This window comes from Temnothorax americanus, unplaced genomic scaffold, assembly GCF_048541705.1.
Source record: "Temnothorax americanus isolate GAGA-0224 unplaced genomic scaffold, ASM4854170v1 Scaffold20, whole genome shotgun sequence".
Classification (NCBI taxonomy): domain Eukaryota; kingdom Metazoa; phylum Arthropoda; class Insecta; order Hymenoptera; family Formicidae; genus Temnothorax; species Temnothorax americanus.
The window spans coordinates 2,162,307-2,186,974 of record NW_027509339.1 but is presented as its reverse complement, the minus strand read 5'-3'; the positions used below and the strand labels follow the sequence as shown (position 1 = coordinate 2,186,974).

Here is a 24,668-nt window from a genome sequence, read left to right as displayed (position 1 = left end):
CGATACGATGTTACTTCTGGAGAGAAAGAAAGCGGGAGAGGGCATGAACACGCACGCCGGCGATTTTATAAACAATTATTTCTATGGGAAGGCTGTACCGAATTGATCTTTCAATACCTCCCGGTGCATTCCCCTGCTCCCTGAATTATTGTATGTCGCGCGTATACAACATTGCTCGCGGTTAATCGCGGATAATTTAAATTGGAATTAATTTTTTAGAGCGTCCCCGGCATCCAATGTTTTATCCGAAAGAAAAGATCGTTTAGGGAAACAAAAAAGTAAAGTTTGTAAATTTATTTCTATTACGAATATCTTTTTTTCAATGTGCGAAAGACAATTTTATTTGTTTCTTTTATTGTTGATTTTTACCTCTAGATTTTATAACTCTTGCAGTTTAATTGGCTTTATTTTCTTTCATCAATTTCAAAGAGGAGAGGGGCAGACACTGATTAATATATAGGATGTACTAGAATGTAGTGGACACGCGGGCGCGAAAGGATTAAATTGCTCTTGTTGTAGATTGTCTTTGAAAAATTAAAGAGATTTAACGTATGTTTATAAGGACTTAATCGGTTAATTATTACTCGAAGGGGACAGTGCGAGATCAGAATTAAGGCTGTAATTTTAGTAATTCGATAGCGGCGCTTAAGCGGCGTTTAATTAAAGTGGAAAATGTATTAACGTCGCGCGTTTCTAAACTGATCAAACGGATCGGGAGGTGCCACTGAACGAATGTGTCGCTTATCGTGTATCGCGCGATCAAATAACTATAGGTAATTAATAGCAATATAGTCGTGCGAGAAACAAAGACTTATTCGCAAACAGGGTGTCGCACGATAATGATGGGACGTTCGTAACCGAATTAGGTACGTGCTTTCGAAATCATTTTTGGACGAGAAGCCCAAACGTACGTCGGATTCAATTTTGCAATAGAGCAATGTGTATATGCTCCAAATTATAGTCGCGCAACTTTTATATACGTATTCCCTTGGAATCGATCTTTCTTTAATAAAATTATCGAAAAATGAAAGATTTTTGCAAGCGTCAGAAATAAAATTAGAACAGAATAATATAATATTTAAAGAAAGTATATATTGTTAATTAAAGCTTTGTGAGATATTCGTTATAGACGCTACATTATACTCGTGTGTTACTGCACTGAAAAACCCATATTTTGTTGAATCAACTAAATCTCTGGTTGGATATGGAGCAAAATTTGGTTCACATAACAAAAAATTTAATTATGTTAAACAATTTTTGTTATGTTAACTTTGTTATATTAATTAAAGAATTTGTTTGCTTCATATCCAACCAAGATGATTTAGTTGATTCAATAAAAATGGGTTCCTCAGTTTGCATATATTTTATTTTTATTATTTTTCAATTTAATTACCGCTTTATTGGCATGTTAATTATCGTACGCTGTTATTAATTTACATGCCATAAAGTGTGTGTAATTATTGGCGCGTATAATTGGTGTGTTCCGTTGTATTTTGATGTGTTATTCGCTATGCCGTATACGCGCATACGTGCGGTATGTGCATGTGTATATGCACGTAACGAAAATATTTTGCCGAATTGCTTGGACAATATATATATCTCTCTCTCGCTGCTTCTGTTCGCGCTAAAACGAGGGTGTTTGAATATTTTATTACGCACGATCCTCGCAAACGGAATAAACTTACGGAGCTCCGTTTAGGGGATGCCTCGTGATCTCTGTGCTTTGTTAAATTTACTGCGTGATTTGTTTGCAAGCTGAAGCTTAATTCTTTATTCCTTCGAGCTAGCTTTGTTTTAATTTTGACTGCGCGTTATACTTAAATTATAATTTAAATTTTTTTTCCTTATACTTAAATTTATTTGCATTTTCTTCATACTTAAATTAATTTGCATTTTTTTCCTCATGCGATGTGTTAATTAATTATAATATATAATACAAAAAGTAATTAATATAATATAAATATAATATAATATAATTAATAATATAATTTAATTACGTAGATTACATTCGAACTTTCAAGTACTTTTAGATAGTAGTGAATGATGGCGAGACATGGTGTATCATTTTTATACATCTATTCGCTACGTTCGATATACAATGCGCTATAGGCGCGGCATGGCACAACGTTCGAATAAACACATGAGCAAGAAGCGATAAATTAAATTACGATAATCACACGCGTGTATTGTCATTGTCATAACGCCGCGGAAAACCATGTATAGACAAACCACACATCCGCACATGTCGATAATGCGACCGCTAACAACTTCTCGCGATTGAGTGAAATTATCAAACGCCAGTGAATATATCAACGGAAGTTATTATTGCTTGAGTTTCGAAAAACGGTCCCAAGGCATTTGGATCTCTTTCAACCGTGTTCGCCAATCGCTGTTTCATGCATTTCGGATTCTATCGATAATTCGCTAACAATGAATTGTACTAGAGATAACTGGAGTATCCGACAAAAATGTGTAAAACAAAAACAAATACTACTGTGCGTTGTAAAATTTAGAATCAATCTTTTTTAAATCGATAAATATTAGAATCTGAAAAGTGGAACAAATGTCGTCTATAGGAAAATTATTATCCGGTTTCATTTCAGATTCTGTCGTAGATGGTTCGCCGATAATAAACCGTCTATACAGGAACAAATACACATAGCATTGTAATCGATCTTAGTATTGAGAATTTAGAGTGAGTTATTTCTCAGCAAAATCAATGAATATTAAAATCTAACAATTTGTAGGAGAAACGTTATCCGGAAGAATAATTATTCCTCAGATTTTTATCTCTCGCAGTTACAGAGCCGTTTCACACAATGTAATCTAAAACGGATGATATTCGAAAAAACTGGAGGGATTATTCGCGAGTCAAAATATTAAATCTAATCCGATTGTATTAAATCCGACTGTGCTAAATCTTCTCGGAGTTGCCAAAAAGTTTATCGCGTGCTGATCTCTGAGTCGCGACAGTTGAGCTTTTGTAACATTGTCAGCTATTATCAAAACATGCATCTTATACCGATGACGTATATCGATGACGTTTGCTTAGCGGATCAGAAAGCTCACGGTTTTCGGTAAACTTATTCGGTATTTTAAATATCTCTTTTTCAGTATACTTTTACAGTTATACTTAATGTTTTACTAAATTGTTAGGTGTAATCTTTTAATTGCTCGTATATAACAATGTTTAATACCGGGTATCGCTAGCGAAGACCAGACTCGCCGCTGAGCGCGGCTAATGGAAGTCCGGGCTATCGTAGCAGGTGTAACGTTTTACACGAATTGCGTAAATACTTAGTGATTTGCATATTTCGCATTCGCGAACGGGCTAATTCAATCGGCACTCACCGCGATACCGGGGACCGCGAGTATGTATATATTTGCAAGTTCGATCGATACGTTTAAAATATCAACGCGTGACCGACACGACGTCAAAATTGGCCGGCCTCTTATACGGGGTATGCCTGGTTATTTGTTGCGCAAAATATACAACATGGGAAATAATATTTCGACATTTCGCATTATTGAATTTGTGCCGGTTAATTTTTCGTTGTATATTTATCGTTCTTTTATCGCGCAGTAAAAATTAATTCCGGGGAAGAACCGCGTACGCTTTGTTTTACGTTATATGTTCAAAGGAATTATATTTCGCAATGACGTTTCGCGCGAGTTAATTGCGTCGAATAAAATAGCAAATCATTTTTCGGGCTGAGTAAAAATGAATCGTACGACACATAATAATGCAAGAGGAAAAACATATTGTTTTAGGTTTACAAATTATACTCGTAATCGCGAAAAACACGAAGGAGGATATCTTTCTCGCGGGTAAAGTTTTGTACGCAATTCATACAAAACATGATTTTCAGAGAATCATTGTCGGTGCGTTTCGGGTTATCTTTGGAGGAAAAGTTCATAAATCTTATGCATTATCACGGTATACATTATCATGCATGAGTATCACATGACACAGTTAAATTAGGGACTTTAAAATTTGCATTTTCTCAACATTTGAATGTATTTTTTATTATTTTTTTTGTACATGTATGTGTAATAATATTATGATTTTTTATTATATTTTACTCTACTTTTCGGCACACATGCCGATAATTATGAAAATGACCCATCACATTCTTAGACTTTTAATGTCCCCGTATATGAAAAAATACTTTATAACAATTTAGCAAAATGTATTTAAAATATATTTATCTTTATATTAATCTTTTCTACATACGCGGTTATACACATATGTGAATACCTTACATAAAATAATGTACATTGTAAATTTAAATTTTCTACGTTTGTGTAACAAACCATTTTTTATAATTATTTTTATGCATTGAAATCGAATATATCAAGAAATTATATATAATAGGAAGAAATTATTTGGCAAATTATTGAAAATATAATAGTATCTGTTGTAATATACATGATGTAAAGAAATGTATCTTGGAACGCAACCGGTAGATTCTCCCCACGTTTCTCAAATTTTTAGTGGTCCCGCGTGTCCAGCATTATTTCCACAACCCATTGAGACGGTTCACATCCGGGTACGAACTTCAACGTGTGCAATTCGGTGTGAGTGCCGCCTGAAGGTGCCGGCAAAGGGTGGCGCGCAAATATCGGGGCGCGGTGGTGCTGCGGCCTGGGAGACGAAAGAGCCCTGTGCTCTGCCTTCCTCTCTCATTCTAACCGGCACTCACTATCTATCTTCCCCTCTCTCTCTCTCTCTCTCTCTCTCTCTCTCTCTCTCTCTCTCTCTCTCTCTCTCTCCCTCTCTCTCTCTCTTGCCCTATCTCTCCACGTCGGCATCTATCGACCCACCCCCGGCGACGGCGGAGCTTCCACCGCCCCGGAAAGCTTCCGCGCTTGGCGCGTACACGTCCGTCGATTCGGGCTTTTCCCTTCGCCCGCCAACGGTATACGTCGAAGAAGAAGGGTGTCGATCGTCGTCGTCGTGCAGGGCGGAGCGATGCCTCGTCCTTTCGCGCGAGGGGCGTCGCGGAGTCCGCCGGAAGAACAACTTAACTGAAATTAAAATAATCGAATAGTCACCTTACTTGAATTAATCGAATAAATTCGAATGTAACGATTCTTAATTGAGAATGCTCGAGTTAATTTCAAATATTACCGGCATTCGGAACGGTCTCAGAAATCGAATTTTATACCGTTGAAAGCATTTTTGTATTTTATCGGTAAAATTAGAATTTGTCAGTGCAACGTAAAAATATATGCAAAAGAGACATTGTTCGCAAACGTTAAAGATTCAGAAGAACTTGACGATATGACGTGGCATAAAAACGTTTTACGTGCCGTTAAAACAAGCACGATATTAAAATAAAGTTTATATAAAACAAAATGACAATCCCAAACGATTCATCTAATCTCTTATAATTCGAATCGAGAATTCGAGTAGTTAAATCTTTTAAAGTCGAATCGCAGAAACATTTGATTATTCGGGCATCTAAAATATATCCGGAATACGAGGCTGATTTACATAGATTTACATAGATATATTTTCCAGATTTAGCTCCAGCGCATGTCCACGCACGGTACAAGAATTTGTCTTATTTTATACGTGCGCGGTACAACCGTGCACAGTTATATTACATTTTAATACAATTATTATATATTTTAAAAGAAAACAAGAAAAAAAGTTATGCGCGTTGTGAAATCAATTTTAGCCGAGTTGTTTTCTCATCTCCGCGTATTTCTCATCCGTCGTTGTCCTTGATGATCGTTCAGGATGTCTCTCGAATATACACACCGGTCGGACTTGTCGTGCAGGGAGAACGGATACTTCGGTATATTACCGCAATCCATTCCTAGCAACCTGTTTTCAGGAACGCGAGGCAGCGAATATATGAAAGGGGACTTTTTTTTTTTTTAATTAATCATCGAACTTAAATACCATGTCTTTCTGATTCTCGCATTTGTACATTTTTTTTCTTAACACGTAATTTGCAATTCCAATTGTCGGGTTTTAATTTTTTTTCTATGTCTATACTCGTCTCTTTTTACATCAATCCTCAAAGATCTTTCACATCGGAGGAGCCTTGGAAAAATTAAAAATTTAGATTTTACGATATCAAAGTTTGCAAGATTTTTCATGTCTCTTTATGCGAATCTTAAAATAAAACATTATTATTTTAAAACGTTAACTGAGATTAGTGTTGGCTTGAGTATCTAGTCTTAATCGCGTCAAACGATTTTCGAAGGCAAGAAGGCCGGAGAAATGAATTTGTAAATGCGTCTGTATATTGCCAGCCGATCGGGAGTTTCGATAAGCGGAGTCAGCGTACTTTTTCTCGGAGGGAAAATAATTCCATGGGGGGTTAAGTTCTTCTCTCTCTCTCTCTCTCTCTCTCTCTCTCTCTCTCTCCCTCCCTCCCTCCCTCCCTGCCTCTCTCCTCTCTTTCCCGGGTTGAACGAGAGTTCTAGCTTTAGTTACGCCGTTGAAGGAATACCGGAAGACAGTTTGAGTTGTGCGTCCCGCCCACCGTCGGTTCTCATTCATTCATTAACCCGCTGTTTCTAACGCTTCACCTCGCTTTTCCTCTTGGCGTTCAACAGTCGATTGGGATCCCGCGAAGTCGTTGCCAACGCCAGCCGATGTCCCCACACAATCGGAGAATGTTGTTGCGAGGCTAATATTAACCCGTTGATACTCGCGCCACGAACACGCGTCGCGTGAAATTGAAATAGCGTCTATACAGAGTGATCTTGAAATCCGTCGACGAATGAAAGAGATTTTATTTTTTATATGAATATCACTAATATAGTAGAGATGAAAGATCAATTTTGTCGGTGAAAAGATTATCCTAGCAACTTGATATTTATTTTAGTATTTTTATCTTTAAATTGGGGGAATAAAACAATCAACAAAATCACTTTCTTGATTTGCCTGAATATACTGAAATGCATCTTTGTGAAAATACAATAAAATACAGTGACGCCAAAGTAAATATATAAATGGAATTACAATTTTGCAGGAGCTAGTGTGGATTCGGTGATGACGATTATTCAAAGTAGAAAAATTAAGTATAACAAAGAAAGTCCGCCACTCTCCGGTCAATTTTCTGGAAAAGCGATCCGATGGGGAATTACCTACTTTAATTAACCGTGCCGCGATTAATATAATAACTGAGCGTGACTCGCGCGAGAAAATTAACGCGCGATGCAGTCACCGAAGTGTAATCATCGTCGGCATTGATCAGCGACAGAGCCGTAACTCCGCGAAGATATATAGACTTCAAAGAGAATCTTAAGCACCTAAGCAAACAAGCACGACAAACGCACTATGTTCTCCCTATCGTAGGTATAATCGCGCTGTTGTTGCACGTGCGAAGTTTCATCATCGCACAATAACTCGCTGGGATTTAAGCGAATCCGGGATTCAGCGAAGTTGACAAACGCGTCTAAACCGACTCTTCGTCTGGGAGATTGATATTCCCTCGTAGATCTCGAGAAGACAGATCCAATCAGGCTTTATGTAATTTCTAATTAAAAAAAAAATACTAGATTGCCCCGAATATAATAACCAGAAACCGATAACGTTTCCGCACAAGAAATTGCGGACTTTGTCTTTTACATTTCCTGATGTTATTGAAAGACAACATAATTTCGCGTGAAGTATAATTGTGAAATTAATATTATGATAATACAGGATTATCTATAAGTATATAATAGTAATTTCACAATTATCTTGCGTGGCGTATAATTTCCACTTAACATTCAAAGATCGCTTCTAAAAATTCGCTTCCACACAGTATCCTGAAGTTTTACACGATAAATTCGTGATTACAGTCGTTAGAAGAGTAATCGACGAGTGAAGGAAATCCCACGACAATTTCAATTAACGACTTTCGAATTTTTTGTAATGCAAAGCTGTTTTTTTTTTATCGTGGCGCGAAGAGTTAATTCCCAATCGAGTGGAGGGGGAGAGGGGTATCCCGTGCGTTTTTTCGATTGATAACACACGGCCGTCTTTATCGATAAAAGGCGCCACCGCGTATGCCCGGTGGCCTTTTTGTATCCTCATTAAGGCGGAGAAAGGCGGTGCTTCTGGGCGCGCGAGAAGCGTCTTTTCTTGGCGACGCGGCATAAAAAGCTCTTTCCTCTGCATCCAGCGTGTCCCTCGCGTGCATGAGGATCGATTCAGGTTACGCGCCCAACATTATTACACAGCATTGGGTACCAGCAAACACTTCTCCTGTCCTTATCTGAGCGGAATTGGGAGGGATTCCTCGAATCTCGAAGTATACTGATATACCTACCCGGAACGCGCGGCGCCTCTCTTCTCGATCGTTTAATTTTAATGATAGATCTTTCGACGAAGCTGAAAAAAATTTCCAGGGAAGCTATCGATCGAAACTTGTAAATATTGTACTAAATGAATCGATAATGAGGAGTATCAGAAATTTGAAATGAAAGATTTTAGCATCGAAGAGCAACGGATGAGTTTAATTCATAATTTACGAGGTCTATTTTAGACACGAATTATTGGCTTTTACCTTGTTTTATTATTGAATTTTTTCAACTCCAAAAAACCTCGTTCAATTTGTAATGAACAATCGAGTGTTTTGCACATGCTTTATTGTAGTAATTTTTTACCATTCTATGCAGGTAAAGTCCAAATTTTTTTTGAATGCATTCGTAGCATTATTTCCATCAATAGCTTTTGTATGTATTTTATAATCCTGAAAGAGTTAAACGTTCCTCCGTTCAGTCCGAAAGTCTTTTACTTATTCAATTCTTAATTTATCTATCAATTAGGATATTTCATGAGATATTTTATATCACTTAATAAATGTCCTATCGTTATCTTTAAGCGTTATTAAAAGTTATCTGTCGATATTCTGATATCTCTCATGATTTATCTTAACTCTAGCTCGCCACGCTCCAGTGGACTATTTTCACATAATTACATGATTTTCTAGTTTCCTTATATAATAAACTCAGTTTAAATTCAAATAATTTTCTTGATATTATCATAAACATCTTATTCAGAGTCTGTATTTTCAATTTCTGCAGCACAAGCTTAAAAATATTAAGTAGAATGAAAATGGCAATGCGACAGAGTCGCTCCGGTCTTACGAACCGCGGGAGTATGACGAAAAGGACTCGAAAATAAGTGTGGCTAGCTAGGATTAAACACGGAAGTCCGAAATCATGTTCTTTCACAAAGTTTTAATTTCAAGAAAAGGCCGAGTAACTCGAGTAATGTTCCCGATGCAAAGCGGCATCGTTATCCCGCCGTTGGGAGAGATATTCGTAAGGTTAAGAAAACCGCCGCGCGTCGCGCCGGCCGCGTGCGGCCGCGTTCATTCATGATTTCGTGAGGAAACGACGGTGGCGACGCGACACGCGCCACCTACACGCTCGCCACCACCGCCGCCGCCGCCCCGCCGCCGCCAGCAACAGCATCAGCGCCAGAACCACCACCGCCGTTCACCGCCGTTGCTGTTGCTGCTGCTGCCGCCGCCGTCGCGGCCGCTGCTGGCAGCAACCCCCCTCCCTCCACTTGCATCTGACCGACATAGTCGCGTCCCACTGTTTCCCAGAAGCGGACAATCTTCGCGCGAGCCGCAAGGCGCGAAGTCGCGAACGTGTCGAATGATAGAAACTGGCATCACGAGAATTTTTTTTTCCAAAGCAATTAACATTAGTATATATTAGAGTATATATTTAGTGGAACTAAATTTTACGCGCGACGCGTAGATCTTTCTGTTAATTTGCGACGTTTCGTTGTGTTCTGCCGATTGATGTGGAAATAATCAATCGGAGCAGTATGTTGTCTCTCTAGATTTCAATATCGCCTTTCCATCTTTTTTATTAATAATTTTAGAACGCTCGTTCTCGTTACTGAAAAGTTAAATAATTTATGTCTTAATAATTCGTTAATTATCTGCTAATTTTATCGCTAAAAATCTGCGCTCCGTTATCTCGTTTAAAAAGTTTGGATATATCTGATCGGAAATCTCCGCACGGTCTCTCACTCCCTATAAGGGAGGGACACCGTTGCTTATCTATTTACTTTGACAGCGGAGCTAATCGAGACCCGAAACTTTGTCGCAGGTACCGGCGAGTCGGGCAAGTCCACCTTCATTAAGCAGATGAGGATTATCCACGGTTCCGGCTACTCGGACGAGGACAAGAGAGGGTTTATCAAACTTGTATACCAAAACATTTTCATGGCGATGCAGTCCATGATCCGGGCGATGGATCTCCTGAAGATCCAGTACGGCGATTCTTCGAATATAGTACGTATCGTTCACTACCTGGGCCAATTGCTTGTGTGGTCAGTTGGTCTAAAGTCTCTAAAGGAAGATTTTATGGCAGCAATAAATTGCAAAATGCGCCAAATTATTAATTCTTCGATGTATTTTGGAAATTGAAGTGACAGTCGGTATAAATGGCTTTAAATAGGCAGCATCTTGACACAAAAATATTATACCTTTTATAATTTTTGCTTTCTTTAATTAGTTTATAGATCCTATCGCATGTTTAATTTTACGTTTTCATGAATTCCAGGTGTATATATTTTGAATATAATATCAAATGTTTTAAATCCATCATTACGATCGCACGCAGGTCAGGCCTTATGTTAAAGGGTTAATTAAAGCCTTAACTCTTAAATGTGCAATTTTTTATAGCATTTTGAGTATTTTTTAAATAATAAATGACTGCTCAAGGAATCTTAACAAATATTTAAAAAAAATTCTTTACTAATTTAAACTCTTTGAACCATTTTTTTTTTTTGCACCCTCTTTGCACTATGTTTGTGATGATATGAGAGCAGATGTACACAAAGCCGCGCGTTTTTAGTTTGAACCTCATAAGAGAGAGTACACGGAGCGTCGAAAAGTCGCTTTGCATATATGCAGAGCTGCGCACTTAACTTTTCTACACGTCGGATATCAAATATCAAAGGTTAATGATAACTTCGTATTGCACACTTGATATCGTACTTACGTCCCGATACGCCGGACCGGAAATCGTATAACGCATAAATCGCATGTGTCGCGGTTCCGCTTCGCCGTTTCCGTATAGACTCATACGTCTCTCTTCTTCTCCCTTTCCAGGAAAAAGCGGAACTGGTGCGGAGCGTCGACTTCGAAACAGTTACGACGTTCGAGAGCCCGTACGTGGAGGCGATCAAGGACCTGTGGGCGGACGCGGGTATACAGGAGTGCTACGATCGTAGACGAGAATATCAGCTCACGGATTCCGCCAAGTAGTGAGTATTCCAGCTGCCGATCGCACCGCGTCTCCTTTTCGCGGAACCGAACGCGCGTTATCTCCGTCCACACATGTTACCGAGAGATTATCCTTCCGTTCCTCCGTCTGTAACCTTCCGGACCTTCCTCGCCGAAGAAGTCGTACAACAGAACGACCCAGGTTCACCGCACCTTTGTCATTTTCTCGTTGATTTTGTCTTCAACAAATTAGGGATTTTCTCTTGAGAAAAGCATCAAAACACTTCTGCGTTTTGCAAACAAATTATTTTATTTCATCAGTTCGTCTGTACAATTCCGATCGAGCGAAAGGAGAAAACTAAATTAACAAGAAAGATTTCTTGTCGGAATTGTGTACGATCACATGGAAGAGATACTTCGTGTTTCTTCCGTCTCCCGAACACGCAAGCATAACAGCTCACTTCCGAAAGGGCTTAGGTTCAATTTTGAATAGAAACGTGTCTTATATAACACACAACGTGTGTAGGAACATATTTCCATTCAGTTTCTCTCTCGTGTGAAAGAGGAGGACAGTTGACTTAAGGTCTTTCAACAAGCTCTTCATTTCAGAGACCTTTTACCGAGATGATTTTTCGGAATCTTGTTCAAACACGTGCCCACCTGATCCATCTTGCGTTTGCGTTTCGAAGCAATCCTTCGATATTCACGCGCTCACCGGACACGATTTAATTCTCTCACGGTGGCTTTTACTTCCTTCCACACTCCTCCTTGTTCTCCATCTCCTTCCTGTACACCGGGTATTGAGAACACGATGTTTCAGTTACCTAATGGAGATAGATCGAGTCGCGGCATCAAACTACCTCCCCACAGAACAGGACATTCTTCGTGTGAGAGTGCCCACCACCGGTATAATTGAATATCCCTTTGACTTGGAAGAGATCCGATTTAGGTATGTGTGTCTCTCGCGGTCGGGCGACGAAGATGATGAGAGAAGGAGCGAGCTGCCTGCCTGCGCCTGCAAAACCACCCTGCATCGGGCCATTTCTGCATTTTTTTCGTTTTCTGTGATTTGCACCTGGGATTCGCTGTTCGATTAAGTGTTCACCTATCCCCCCCCTCGTTCTACGTGATGCTATTTAAGTCCTGTGACTACGCTCCATTAAATGTAAACAAAGCTAATTGGCGATAAGCCCATACTCATTGAATTGATTCCGTAGATAAAAGAAAAATTTTAATTGCTTTTTATTTTATGAAAGTTTGAAATCCACTAGCAAACTATTAACTCTTTTTTTATATCTATTGTTGATAAAAATTTGAAATTTGTGGATGTATGTGATTATTACACATATGATATCTCTACTTTATCTGAGATCTAAATATACGAACGCAACTGACTTTGCTTTTGTATTTTAAAGAAATCTGTGTGATGTATATACAAATTATGTATTTCCAAAACAAAAATATGTCGTAAAACGTACCAAAGTAAGTCTCAGGACTCGGCATCAGCGTCAAAAAATTCTTTCAGGCTAAACCACTGGACAAGCATGTATGAGAATTGTTTCATACGAAACGTTTCATATTCCCTTGTTTTTCGATTACATATATATATTTTTTTAAGTTACCACGCATGGCATGCACTTCCAGACAGCAGCTTTTTGTTTCGTTTTGCAGTTATCTTAGTGACCTAGAGCGTATCGAAAAGCCCGATTTCCTTCCGACCGAGCAAGACATCCTCCGGGCACGAGCTCCCACCACCGGAATTATAGAATATCCATTTGATCTGGACTCCATCATATTTAGGTACTAATAGTCTTTCAATCCAATTCTAAAACTTCGAACATGCACTTGAATTTTTTAGCATCGCAAGATATATCCATACGTAGGAAGCAATGTGAACCAATTAAATCTTTTTCTTTTTATCATTGAAATGATTTTGAATAATTTTTTTTTATAAATTTAAAATATAGATTGTTTTCTTAATGAATAATTGAGAATCTAGAACAATAGAAAATCTATGGAATATAGAAATACATTTTAAGGAATTAAACTTCTGAAATGCAAATAAGATAATATGTAATATAGAATTTATTTTTAAGTCGACCGCTTCAATAACATTTTAATTTAAGTGTTAATAAAACTACTACTAATTACACAAACATATTTAAAATTGGTTGTTACAAAAATTGGAATAAAATTCAATATATCCAATTAAATAATTTTATAATAGATATCCTTTTCTCTTTCATTTTCCCGAGAAAGGAAAAGGATGAACAGGAGTTACATTGTATATAATTATATATATATATATATATATATATATATAATTAAGAAGCTTTGACGCTTGCATGTATTTTTATGTGTTTTATATTTTTTTAACATTAGATTATTTAGCTAAAATGGGTGGCAAAAGCGGACGGACAGCAAATGCAAAGATAAATTTATTTGAAATTAATATTTATTTTTTAAATGTGTCTTATTAATGAATTAAATTAAACATTAACGAACGTACCGCGTTTGCATTTATTATGGCATAAATAATTTATTATCAAACTTTACCAACTTAAATTTACATTCGCTATTCGTTCGCTATTTGTTTGTTCGTTCAGTGTATCGTTACAATAATGCTACTGTGCATGCGGTAAATTTTTATAATAATATTATTTGTAATTACGTGGTTACGATTGGGAATAATAAATACGTACCTTTTTTTATGAATGTATACAATTAGATGTTTTGCGGATTTTGTAGAGTTCAAAGTTGGATCAAAAAAGAAAACATGTACTGGCTTGTTTTATAATAGATTATTAATAAAATTGAGAACTTATGTATTTTTTTTTATTTTTATGGTATAATACATAATAGTCTATTTTTTTAAATAAAATTAAATTTACAAGCGCACATGATTAATGAAAGAGATATAAAGAGAGTTTCTATTATTTTACTTGTATTTTTTTTTATTGCAAACTACAAAATCTATAAAGAATAAAGAACACAGCATAGTAGACGCGTAGGTCACAATAGCGACACATTGCATGTGATTCGTCGAATTTGTCGAGATTTAAGGGCCATCTTACTCATCTTATGACCCGATTCGTCCTACGCGTTTCTTGACTTTGACATTAAACATTGAAAAGCGTGTAGAAATTATATTCGATAGACTACACTTTTCAGTAGTCGGGAAGATTATATAGCTGAATCTTCATAGTCATAGTTTTTTATTATTTCTAGAATAGTTCTCTAGGATCTTTCTCTTTAAAAGACTATTTTAAAATATTTCTCTTAAAAATATTTTAAAATAGTCTTTTAAAATACAATTTTTTCCGTAGATTTCTATATTAATTCTTATTAGCAATAAATCTAAATTTTCAGAAATCTGAAACTTCAACTGCATTAGAGAAGAGATGTTCAATAGATCATTACAAATTAAAAATACGAAGATTCGACTATATTTCATTTATATCCTATTAACAGTACTCGGTTTAACAGAATATTATTTGCAGGATGGTAGACGTCGGTGGACAGAGGTCGGAAAGAAGAAAGTGGATTCATTGTTTCGAAAACGTTACTTCAATTATATTTTTAGTAGCTCTAAGCGAATATGATCAAATTCTATTTGAATCGGAGAACGAGGTAATTACAATACTTTCATGGATGGAATTGTCGATGAATTTCAACGCTGTTGTAACTTACCTGTGTCTGATTTCTTTTTAGAATCGAATGGAAGAAAGTAAAGCACTGTTCAAAACGATTATAACATATCCCTGGTTTCAACACTCCTCTGTTATCTTGTTTCTCAACAAGAAAGATCTGCTAGAAGAAAAGATTATGTACTCTCATCTTGTCGACTACTTTCCGGAATATGATGGTAAGTTATGATATCAAGCATCCTCTTTTTACAAATACAAATAGAATCTGCAAACGGATTATCATTAACCATTTAACATAAAATGCTAAATATTTATTCTGATTGTTAATTAGTCAAATTAGATCTTATCTTACATTTAAAAATGGAAATAACTCCCCACGCACACACACACACACACACACAAGATGTTTAACAAAAGACAAAAATATATTTGAAGTTCCTGCATCATTGCACCATTGCAGTGCTCTCACAAAAATTAAAACAAAACACATTGCTCTTTAGTAAAATTGTTAATTTACCTTGAGGTACAGGCTGAATAAAGTGATGAGATTGTTAATTGTGATATTGGTAAATAAATAAGTTCTATCGTGTAGGCCCGAAACAACAAGATGTGCCGGCCAGGGAGTTCATCTTAAAGGTGTATCTCAATTGTAATCCCGATCCTGATCGAATGTGCTACTCTCACTTTACGTGTGCGACAGGTCTGTCCGAATACTTGAGTGTGTCCCGAGCAGAAAACGTAGATTCTCTAGTTATTCGTCGAACAGTTTAGTAATGATATTTCGTGCGACTCTCATGCTCTTTTATTGTAACTTTGCCACTCCGATATTTCTGAATTTACGTGGTTATTTACTATTAGTAATAATCTATTTGCAAGGCTATTTTAATGCCAAACCTATATCTATTTCTGCGCATAATCAGTAGCACGTAATCTTGATAAATTGAAATTAACTTGTATGTAGATTCAAGCTAGTTAATCTGATAGCAATAATTAGAACGTTCGTTGCATCCTGTATTGTAATTTACAACTTTGTAAAATATTATGTAATTATTGAACGTCCAACAAAAGTTACATCAACACATTGAAATTCTAAGTATCCAGCGAAAGTTATATTAAATTGAAATTCTTAGTTCGCGACGACAGATTTTCAGACTTTATTACGAACTACAACGTGTAAGTAACTGATTCGAATTTGCAAAATTATACTCGGTGTTCTTACATAAGCTTTCTAGCTTATTAATGAGGCTTTCGAAAGGCTTCTTTGATGTTCACTACGACTAATTTAATAAGCTGTCCTTGGAGAGAGCGTATATTGGATTTGAGTGGAGTACAACATTATTCCATTAAAATAGATCGATATCCGTCTGCATTTCGCGTTATGCTGTGCACATGAGCAAAACCGATGTCGCGCGGCGACATTTTCCAGATGCAGAGTTATTCCGGTCTTGTAAAACACTTAGAAATCCTGTAACACGAAAGAGTTTTCTCTCTTGGCCAGATTCCAACTTATCTTTTGTTGTATTTACACCTAGTAAAAAACCTCAGTAATACGTATCAATTAATCGTCTCGTTATTGAGCGACCGCTAAAAAATATTGACTATGCATTATGTACTCGCTTCGTAGTTGAACGTAAGTAATGCCATGCCCCTTCCTGCTTGTATATTCCGCAGGTCGGCCAAGAGAGGCTATACAAGCTAGAGAATTCATCCTGAAGATGTTCGTTGAATTGAATCCAGACAGCGAGAAGATTATTTATTCCCACTTTACGTGTGCCACAGGTAGGCTAGCCTCTTGATAAACTCCTGTGTACAAAAATACCGTATTTCTCTCTCGCTTTATAACAGTTCTTCGATGTGTTGTGTCTTGTACCAGAGCTTGTATGTTGCCTGTCTCCCGTATAATCAGGTGTGTAATTAAATGTTATAAATGCACCGTGGAAAAATCAACCTATATACATGTATGAAAGACATCTTTTTTCGATGAAGAGGACGAAAGAAGAGATATATTTATGTCTCATGTAAAAGATTGCATAAAAATAAAAAGACAAAATAAACTAATTTAAGTAGATAATTATTTTTTATAGTAGATAAGATCTAAAGCATAGTTTTATATATATACTTATTAAAAAGAGAAATGAATGCAAAGAAGAGTGAGATAAATTACAAATAATATATTGATTGTCTTTAGCACAATTCTAATTTTTCAAATTTATTTAGTGCAATTTATATTTAATGTAAATTACGTAGTATGTATAGTTTTATAAATATTGTCTGTATATTTCTCAGTGTTTACTGAATTATAGATTATTATACGATATTAGAAGAAAATATACAAATATCGATAAATTCGGTACCAGGTTGATTTTTCAAAGGCGTAAAATGGAGCAGGCCAATCTCAATGATGCTCGATTTATATTTTGCATGCTGCGTTTATGGAATTAACCATCAGATACGGAAAACATCAAGCTTGTATTCTGCGCTGTTAAGGATACGATCATGCAAACCGCGCTTAAGGAGTTTAATCTTGCTTAACGCGACTGTACAGATATTATCGAGTAAACGCAGATTCTTGACGATGTTATTGAATATTTTGACGCCGAGAATGACGTAGATGTATACGACAGATTTGTATGACAAAGCTGCCTTAGAATAATTCAATCAACGAGTACTAGGAGTAACCAAATAGTATAGCGATTGCTTGACGGATATTATTGCAAAAATGAATTGTTGATTATTTGTCAAATGTTATCATATGTTGCTCTTTAAAATTGATTCCGTAGCATTAGGTCTGTGTCATTCTTGGCGATCGATCGTCGACTGCGAATACAACAACTTTACTCTCGAAAATTTCGAAAATAACTGCCAGCTTTGTCGTTGACAACAATGTATTACAATATACATTTAGTGAAAATATATTGTCAAACCCTTGTAAACTCTAAATGAAAGGGATATAACACAATTGATGTTTACTCTAATAATTGCTATTAATAATTGCTAAATTAATCCATTTCTTGCAACATTGCGTTACTAATATGCCTTTGTAATAAACAAAGGCTCCTTGCGGTATTTTTATGTCTATTATAGGTATTATCATAGAGTCTGGCAAAAATAGAATATTCCACTTGTGGTTAAGGTTCCAATCGTTTTACAAACGCTGATATATGAAGATAATACAATATTTTTATAACGATTGTAAAATTATTATTTATGTATATGTATTCTAATACTTTGAACTTAATGAAATTAATGAAACAAATCTTTAATACCTATTTATATATTTGTTTAAGTACCTACTTAAAATATTTCGCGCTTTAATATGCATTATACTTTAATATTTTAAATATTTAAATGGATACTAACATAATTACTATAATTTTTTTGCATTATTAATCTTCGACTACTTAAGCTTATTTAAAACAAGTATCGAAAAAGGGAATTTTATATTGTGTTTATGGTTTCTCTTTCGTAATGCTACAAAAAGTATCTTGAAGGGAATTGCATGCTGCATGCGTGTCATGACTGTCCCAGGGTTTGAAGCTTCTTATATAGGGGGTAAGTGCCGATCTTTGTTTTGCGCTTTTTTGTTAATTTTTTCAAGACAGATCTTTAACACAATATCCTGAAGTTATTAAAGATTAATAAATAATTTATATTATATAGCACTAACTAGCATAGTATAGTATGATATACTTACAAACAAGTATAATGCTCACCGTCATTAGTCTTAAGTTTCAATATCAATTTTCTACGAATATATTTAGTGGCGTATGTGTATCAGAAATCTCTCGCAAGGTTTAAATGTTATTACAAGTCACAACAAGTTGAAAATTTCATTTGAGAAGAAAGAAAATCATTCATGGCAATCATGGCATGATACCGAACGGTGCTTTATGCAACCAGTTAAGCGTTTCTCTTGAGCAAGTCTTAAAGGTATATTCTGGTATTTGAATACATATCTTTTTTCTATTCCACAGATACGGAGAACATCAGATTCGTGTTCGCGGCGGTGAAAGACACCATTCTACAGTCCAATCTGAAGGAGTACAATCTGGTTTAGACGGCGAAGCGCGCTACAAATCCGAGCGGACTCGACCAGTTTCTCTCGCACCCTGACCAATGTATCAGTGCGAGACTACTCTACTCCGTTGACTCGCGAGCGTGATCCGTGGAACGACGTGAGGAACGACGAAGAGGCAGCGCGAGACAAAAACGAGACAAAAACTCGTGGTGCCATCGTATACGCATGCATACGCGCAACGCATATATCGACAACGTGCGGCGCTCCGCGTTAAGCTTCGTTGCGCCGAGAGTGTTGTACTAGCACAAAGTAGTTAAGACGCGTAATATACACGTAATTGTGAAGGACATAAAAGCGGAGCGAGATAAGAAAGCGAACAAGGACCTAAAAACGTCACGAGCGTTACGCGTTCTTTTTTCTCGGCGGAGGAAAGGGGAATATGAGAAGAAAGCGAAATCTCTTCACTGTCGATACCAACTCACGCGAGTCGATTCGGTTCTCTCGTACATCGGTTCCCGTTTTGGGATTTGTTACCTTTCTTTTGTAGATTAGTTCTTAGTCGATATCGCGGGCGAATGCGCTCCACTCCCGGGCCAAGGATGCGTCAATACCTGACGGTCCCGGGCATCGTTGTCTGACTTTTATATATATATATATATTTCATATATAATTCATATATATTATATATATATATATATATATATGAATGAACGAACGATAGCGAATCACGTGTCTCACGTGCGTGAGCGTGGCGCACGGCGCGGCTGTGCCGCGTGGATTTTTAATGGCGCGTCCGTTTGTGTTCGTCTCGAGTCCAAGAGATCTCAACAGAGAAGAAGAAACTGAAGAGGCGAAACGGCGAGGCGAGCGAACGAAAAAACATAAAATAAAATAAAAAAAACAAGCTTTTTAATCGCGAATTAGATTCAATGACACAAGTGAGAGCAATTCTAGTGCCATTTACTAGTGTGGTGTTGTTGTTTTTCTTTTCTTCTTTCCTTTCTGTTTTCTTCTTTTTTTCTCAAGTGTACCAAACGCTAAATTATGAGAACATCCTACGTTTAGAGTTTTTGCGAAAGCCAAAGTGTTTTTGTTTCTTCCTTTTTATCCGTGCCAGAAATGACTCAAAGTTCTTTCTGCATGTGACTCGAACCATTAAAAATTCATCATATAAATATTGTTATATATAATATATAAAAAGAATGAGAAACATAGATTAGAGCGCGAGAGAGGGAGAGAGAGAGAAAGAGAGAGAAAGCGAGAAAGAGAAAGAGTGAAAGATTACCAGCAGTGGTGGCGGAGAGGGAGAGAGGAGAAAGAAAGAAAGTAAAAACGTGTGCCAGGGAGAAAGAATGAGAGGGAGAGAGTGTGCGTGCGTGTGCGTGTGCGTGTGCGTGTGCGTGTGCGTGTGTGTGTGTGTGTGTGTGTGTGTGTGTGTGTGTGTGTGTGTGTGTGTGTGTGTGTGTGTGTGTGTGTGTGTGTGTGTGTGTGTGTGTGTGTGTGTGTGTGTGTGTGTGTGTGTGTGTGTGTGTGTGTGTGTGTGTGTGTGTGTGTGTGTGTGTGTGTGTGTGTGTGTGTGTGTGTGTGTGTGTGTGTGTGTGTGTGTGTGGTTGTGTGTGTGTGTGTGTGTGTGTGTGTGTGTGTGTGTGTGTGTGTGTGTGTGTGTGTGTGTGTGTGTGTGTGTGTGTGTGTGTGTGTGTGTGTGTGTGTGTGTGTGTGTGTGTGTGTGTGTGTGTGTGTGTGTGTGTGTGTGTGTGTGTGTGTGTGTATAGCGTCTGTTCGATGTGACTTAGGTAATTAAGGCGTGCGGGAGGAGCCCGCAGATATCTCTCTCTGCCGTCTCCTCTCTCTGCCGGCTGTGCGTGCGGGTCGCGCGAGGAAAACGTTCCTCGAGCCGCGAGCGAATTCCTCCGGAGCATGGAGTTCTGATTTGCGAGGACAAGGACCTCCTCGGGAACGAGAGGTTTCGTTCTTGCACAGAAATGAAGTCTCAAAGAATACGAGACCCGACGATATTCTCGGGAACGAGGAAATCTCGTCTCGATTTGCGAGGACGATTTCTTTAAGAACGGCGAATTTCTTATAAATGAGCATCACCCCTCGGTTTTTCGAGGGTGAATTTCTTAAAACGTGATGAGAGGAAGGAGGGGTTCGTCGCGGTTTTCCCTTCATCGGGTATCCTCGCCTATCCACGCAACGGCACAGCCACCGCGCGCAGCCAAGATCATGGGTCCCCTCTCCTTTGGAAGAGGGGGGTTTCATGCCTCTCGCTCGCTCCGTATCCACGTTATACAGTATATGTACGTATGAACTGCTCACTGCCTGCGCTTGGTCATATGCTGGCTAGCGCGCTGCCCGTTGCTCTCGTACTCTCCGACGGTTCGATATCTTTTCGAAGCCGCGATTTTCGCCACCTTCCCTCCTTCCCCGATGACGCATGGGTGGAAGCGGCCGAATGAGGAACGAAAGAGATGATTAACGAAATAAATTAATGTTGAATTTGAAGAAATTAGAAAAAAGTTCTGCAAATTAGTATAATAAATTAGCCAGGAAAGCGCGGAAGAAAGAGGCAAGAGATTAGCTGTGTAAACGTTTCTTTCTCTATTGAAAGATACGATGAAAGGAACGGAATAGCTAATAATACAAGGAAGAAACGAAATTTTATAAATACACTGTCGGTGGATGAGAACGAAAGACTCTTCTTCTCGTCTCGTTCGATTTCAAAATCAAGATCTTTCAAGCATATATAAAAGAATTACGACGAAGCGCGGAAACGAGAAGGTATGACAAGCCGGAACTTGCCAGGTTTTTTTTTTTCGAGGGTGGAAATGCGAGGGGTGAAAGATCAACTCTGCTCACAGTAATGCGAGGTGTTACGAGACGATTTCTCCGAGTCGAGAGCGGTCTCACTAGGCGTAATCGCGAGGGATAGCGGGAGCCGCGCGCGAACCCGGAGAGTACGTCGCGCTGATAGAGAGGATTCTCCTCTCTACGTGACATCGGCTGAGTCTGGGAGGTTTCCTGTTCGGGCACGATGCCGTGCCATACGGCCCGAACATCACCGGACTCCGCCGGCGTTGCGCACGCACATACACCGGGCAGTATGTGTCATATACCTTAGTTGTGTCACACCCACCTTGGTTGGAACACTGAGTTTATATGAAAGAAAAAAAAGTATATATATAAATACATTGGATAATATATTATATATTAAGCGGATACCAACAAATAATATTGAATAATAACATTAATAATTATAATAATGATTATAATAATTATAATGATAAAATAATAATAATAGTAATAATAATTAATAATAGTAATACTGCTTGGTTTTCATTGAGAGCGCGTGACTAAAAACGGATGATGGCAGAGAGGGAGGGAGAGATAACGCGTGTGCAGGACACGAAGTGCAAAACGATGCTAGTGAGGAATACGAATAGTGAATGAGAGAAAAAGTATGTGTGTATATGCGTATGTGCATTATTGTGGGTGCGTCTCTGTGCATGTGTATGCGTATTTGTGCAATTGCGTGAGCATACGTTCGCGTGTAAGAAAAAAGAAAGGAGAGAGGGGTTGGCAAGAGAAAAGAGAGGCGAGGCGAGGCGGAAAGAAGGCGAGGGAGTAAGTTTCATTGTGCGTGCGTGAGAGACAATTTATCGAGAAATAAACACAAAAAAGAAGATCGGTTGCAACACTACTAGGCTTTGTACAACCCTAATCGAGAAATCGGCGAGTAGACGACGTGTAAAAGTCTCCAAGGGGCTGTTAGGTTCATTTGTAAATCATCCCTCCTTCGTCAGGAGGCGTACACCACCCTTCTGAGAGCGTAAAATATGTTGGGTATTCTTTCTCTGTGTATAAAATTGTAAACACTATCAAGCCCAAAATCAATGTTTCTAACTTATTTATAATAAATAATATACATTAATGATAAAAATAAACACAGTTTGTGACAGTAGTATTGACGAGTGTGATGAGAGGATTCATCTCTCAATCGCAACAGCGATCCCTTCTCCATCCCGCATATTTACAACGCCAATACCCATGCGTTGTCTCATACCGTTCATTTATATTTCTTGCAAAAATATATTGACAATATTTTCGCAAAAAAAAAATTAAAAAGAAACCAAGTTTTCTCAAAATCACGAATTTCCTAAAATTTTTGGGAAAAATTTTTGGTATTTTGAATGGGCAACCTCCTTGCTGACTATATTCCGTCGATATTTTATTGATTTTTTTATTTTTGCAATTTAAAATTCCGATTTTTCGGAATCGCAATTTTTGGAAATTGAGAAAATTCTTAATTTTAGAAAATTCGTAGAAATTAAAATAATTTTTGGAAATTTAGAAAATTTGTGGAAATTAAAAAAATTATATCTTAGAATTTTAAATAGCACAATTTACTGATTATATTCTTCTGATACTTTGTCGATTTTCTTAAATGTGATTTGAAATCCCGAATTCTTGGAATTTTTGAAATGTAGATTCCAAGAGTAATTATATTCTTCTAATACCTTTGACACTATTCGATTTTCTTTTCGCATTGAAATCTTTAAACTTCAAAATCTAGAAATTGCCATTCTTAAAATTTTTATTAATATTATTAATGCAATTGGAAATAGATATAAAGAAATGTATTTATTTATAGGAAAAGTTTTTCATATTAATAATGTAATGTAATTTTATTACATTTCTCAAAATTACAATTAAAATATATGTTATTATTGATCGTATTTACATATATATTTTATTAATAAAATTTATGTATTTGTTTAATTGATTTGAGCACAACAAGAAATGGAATACGATGACTTCCGACCTTTTCACAATATACCTATAATGCGCATTGCTAAGAAAGAAGACGTAATAGAAATATGACAGCAGCAAATTTCTTACATGGAACATATCGCATGAGTTCATATAAGAACATTCCATAATCAAATGACGTAATCAGCTAGATAACATATCTGTTGGCACATGGCATATACGAATTTATCTCACTTTCCAAAAATCAGAAATATTATTAGTGTTCTTCGATAATTTTTAAAGGTGTAACTTTAAATTTTTATCGGACATTCTTATATGATATTGAAAAGAACGGTGAGAGAGACGTAATAATTACAAATATTTAAATACAAATTGATTCTTTTTTTTTTATATCTGAATAATATTAAATATAATACTTCTTGTGTGTAAACGTAATACAAAATGTCCCTTCATTCAATTATGATTTACCTCACGTTTCGATGAATTTATACGACGATAAGTAATTTTGAAAATTTATAAAGTTACAGTGCGAATTATCCCGTCACAATCGAACGTCCCTTTATCGTCGTATTCGTCAAACATATCGAAGTTGAAAAATATAAAGTAACATCTCTATATTTCAACTTTGTATGTACAAATAAATAAATTGTCAATTGTCAAGTTTATTGACAGATTTATTTAATTGGCTAGCCTGTTACTACGTTTACGCGAGCGTTATTTCTGTAGTAACTTACGGTATATCACTCGTTTACGCGGAGTAAATTATCGCAAGTTACTACAAAATCCCGTTTACGCGAGGGAATTATCGTAAGTTACTACGGAAGTAAAGCTCGCGTAAACGTAGTATGTGGCGATCTTTTGCGAAATAGGCCACACGGAGAGATCTTTACCGCGTGCGTCGAACAGCTGAGGGTAGGGGAATTAAAAGAAGGGAGCAGCTGTACGTGGAGTGCGCATGCACCAAGAGAGGGTGAGCATGCCACCACCTGGCCGTGGTGTACCTTTGATCTATGTGCCAGAGAAGGATGACACGAG

At 37.2% G+C, this 24,668-nt stretch overlaps 1 protein-coding gene across 6 annotated transcripts in view; it reads left to right on the top strand.

The window, feature by feature from the left end:
- The window catches only part of Galphaq (G protein alpha q subunit), a 38,720-nt gene extending 15,896 nt beyond the window's left edge, over positions 1-22,824 (top strand). For 2 of the 6 annotated variants that reach the window (XM_077406079.1, XM_077406077.1), the window contains exons 2-8: positions 10,078-10,262; positions 11,085-11,239; positions 12,870-12,998; positions 14,699-14,828; positions 14,910-15,063; positions 16,517-16,624; positions 18,820-22,824. In XM_077406079.1, coding sequence (XP_077262205.1) covers positions 10,116-10,262; positions 11,085-11,239; positions 12,870-12,998; positions 14,699-14,828; positions 14,910-15,063; positions 16,517-16,624; positions 18,820-18,902 — 906 coding nt within the window. In that variant the 5' untranslated portion in view covers positions 10,078-10,115 and the 3' untranslated portion in view covers positions 18,903-22,824. Of the gene's footprint in view, positions 1-9,579; positions 9,789-10,077; positions 10,263-11,084; positions 11,240-12,018; positions 12,148-12,869; positions 12,999-14,698; positions 14,829-14,909; positions 15,064-15,437; positions 15,546-16,516; positions 16,625-17,294; positions 18,398-18,819 lie in introns of those variants that run through there. The other 4 variants (XR_013256913.1, XM_077406081.1, XM_077406080.1 and 1 more) reach the window with 4 other exon arrangements.
- The last annotated feature ends 1,844 nt before the right edge of the window (positions 22,825-24,668 follow it).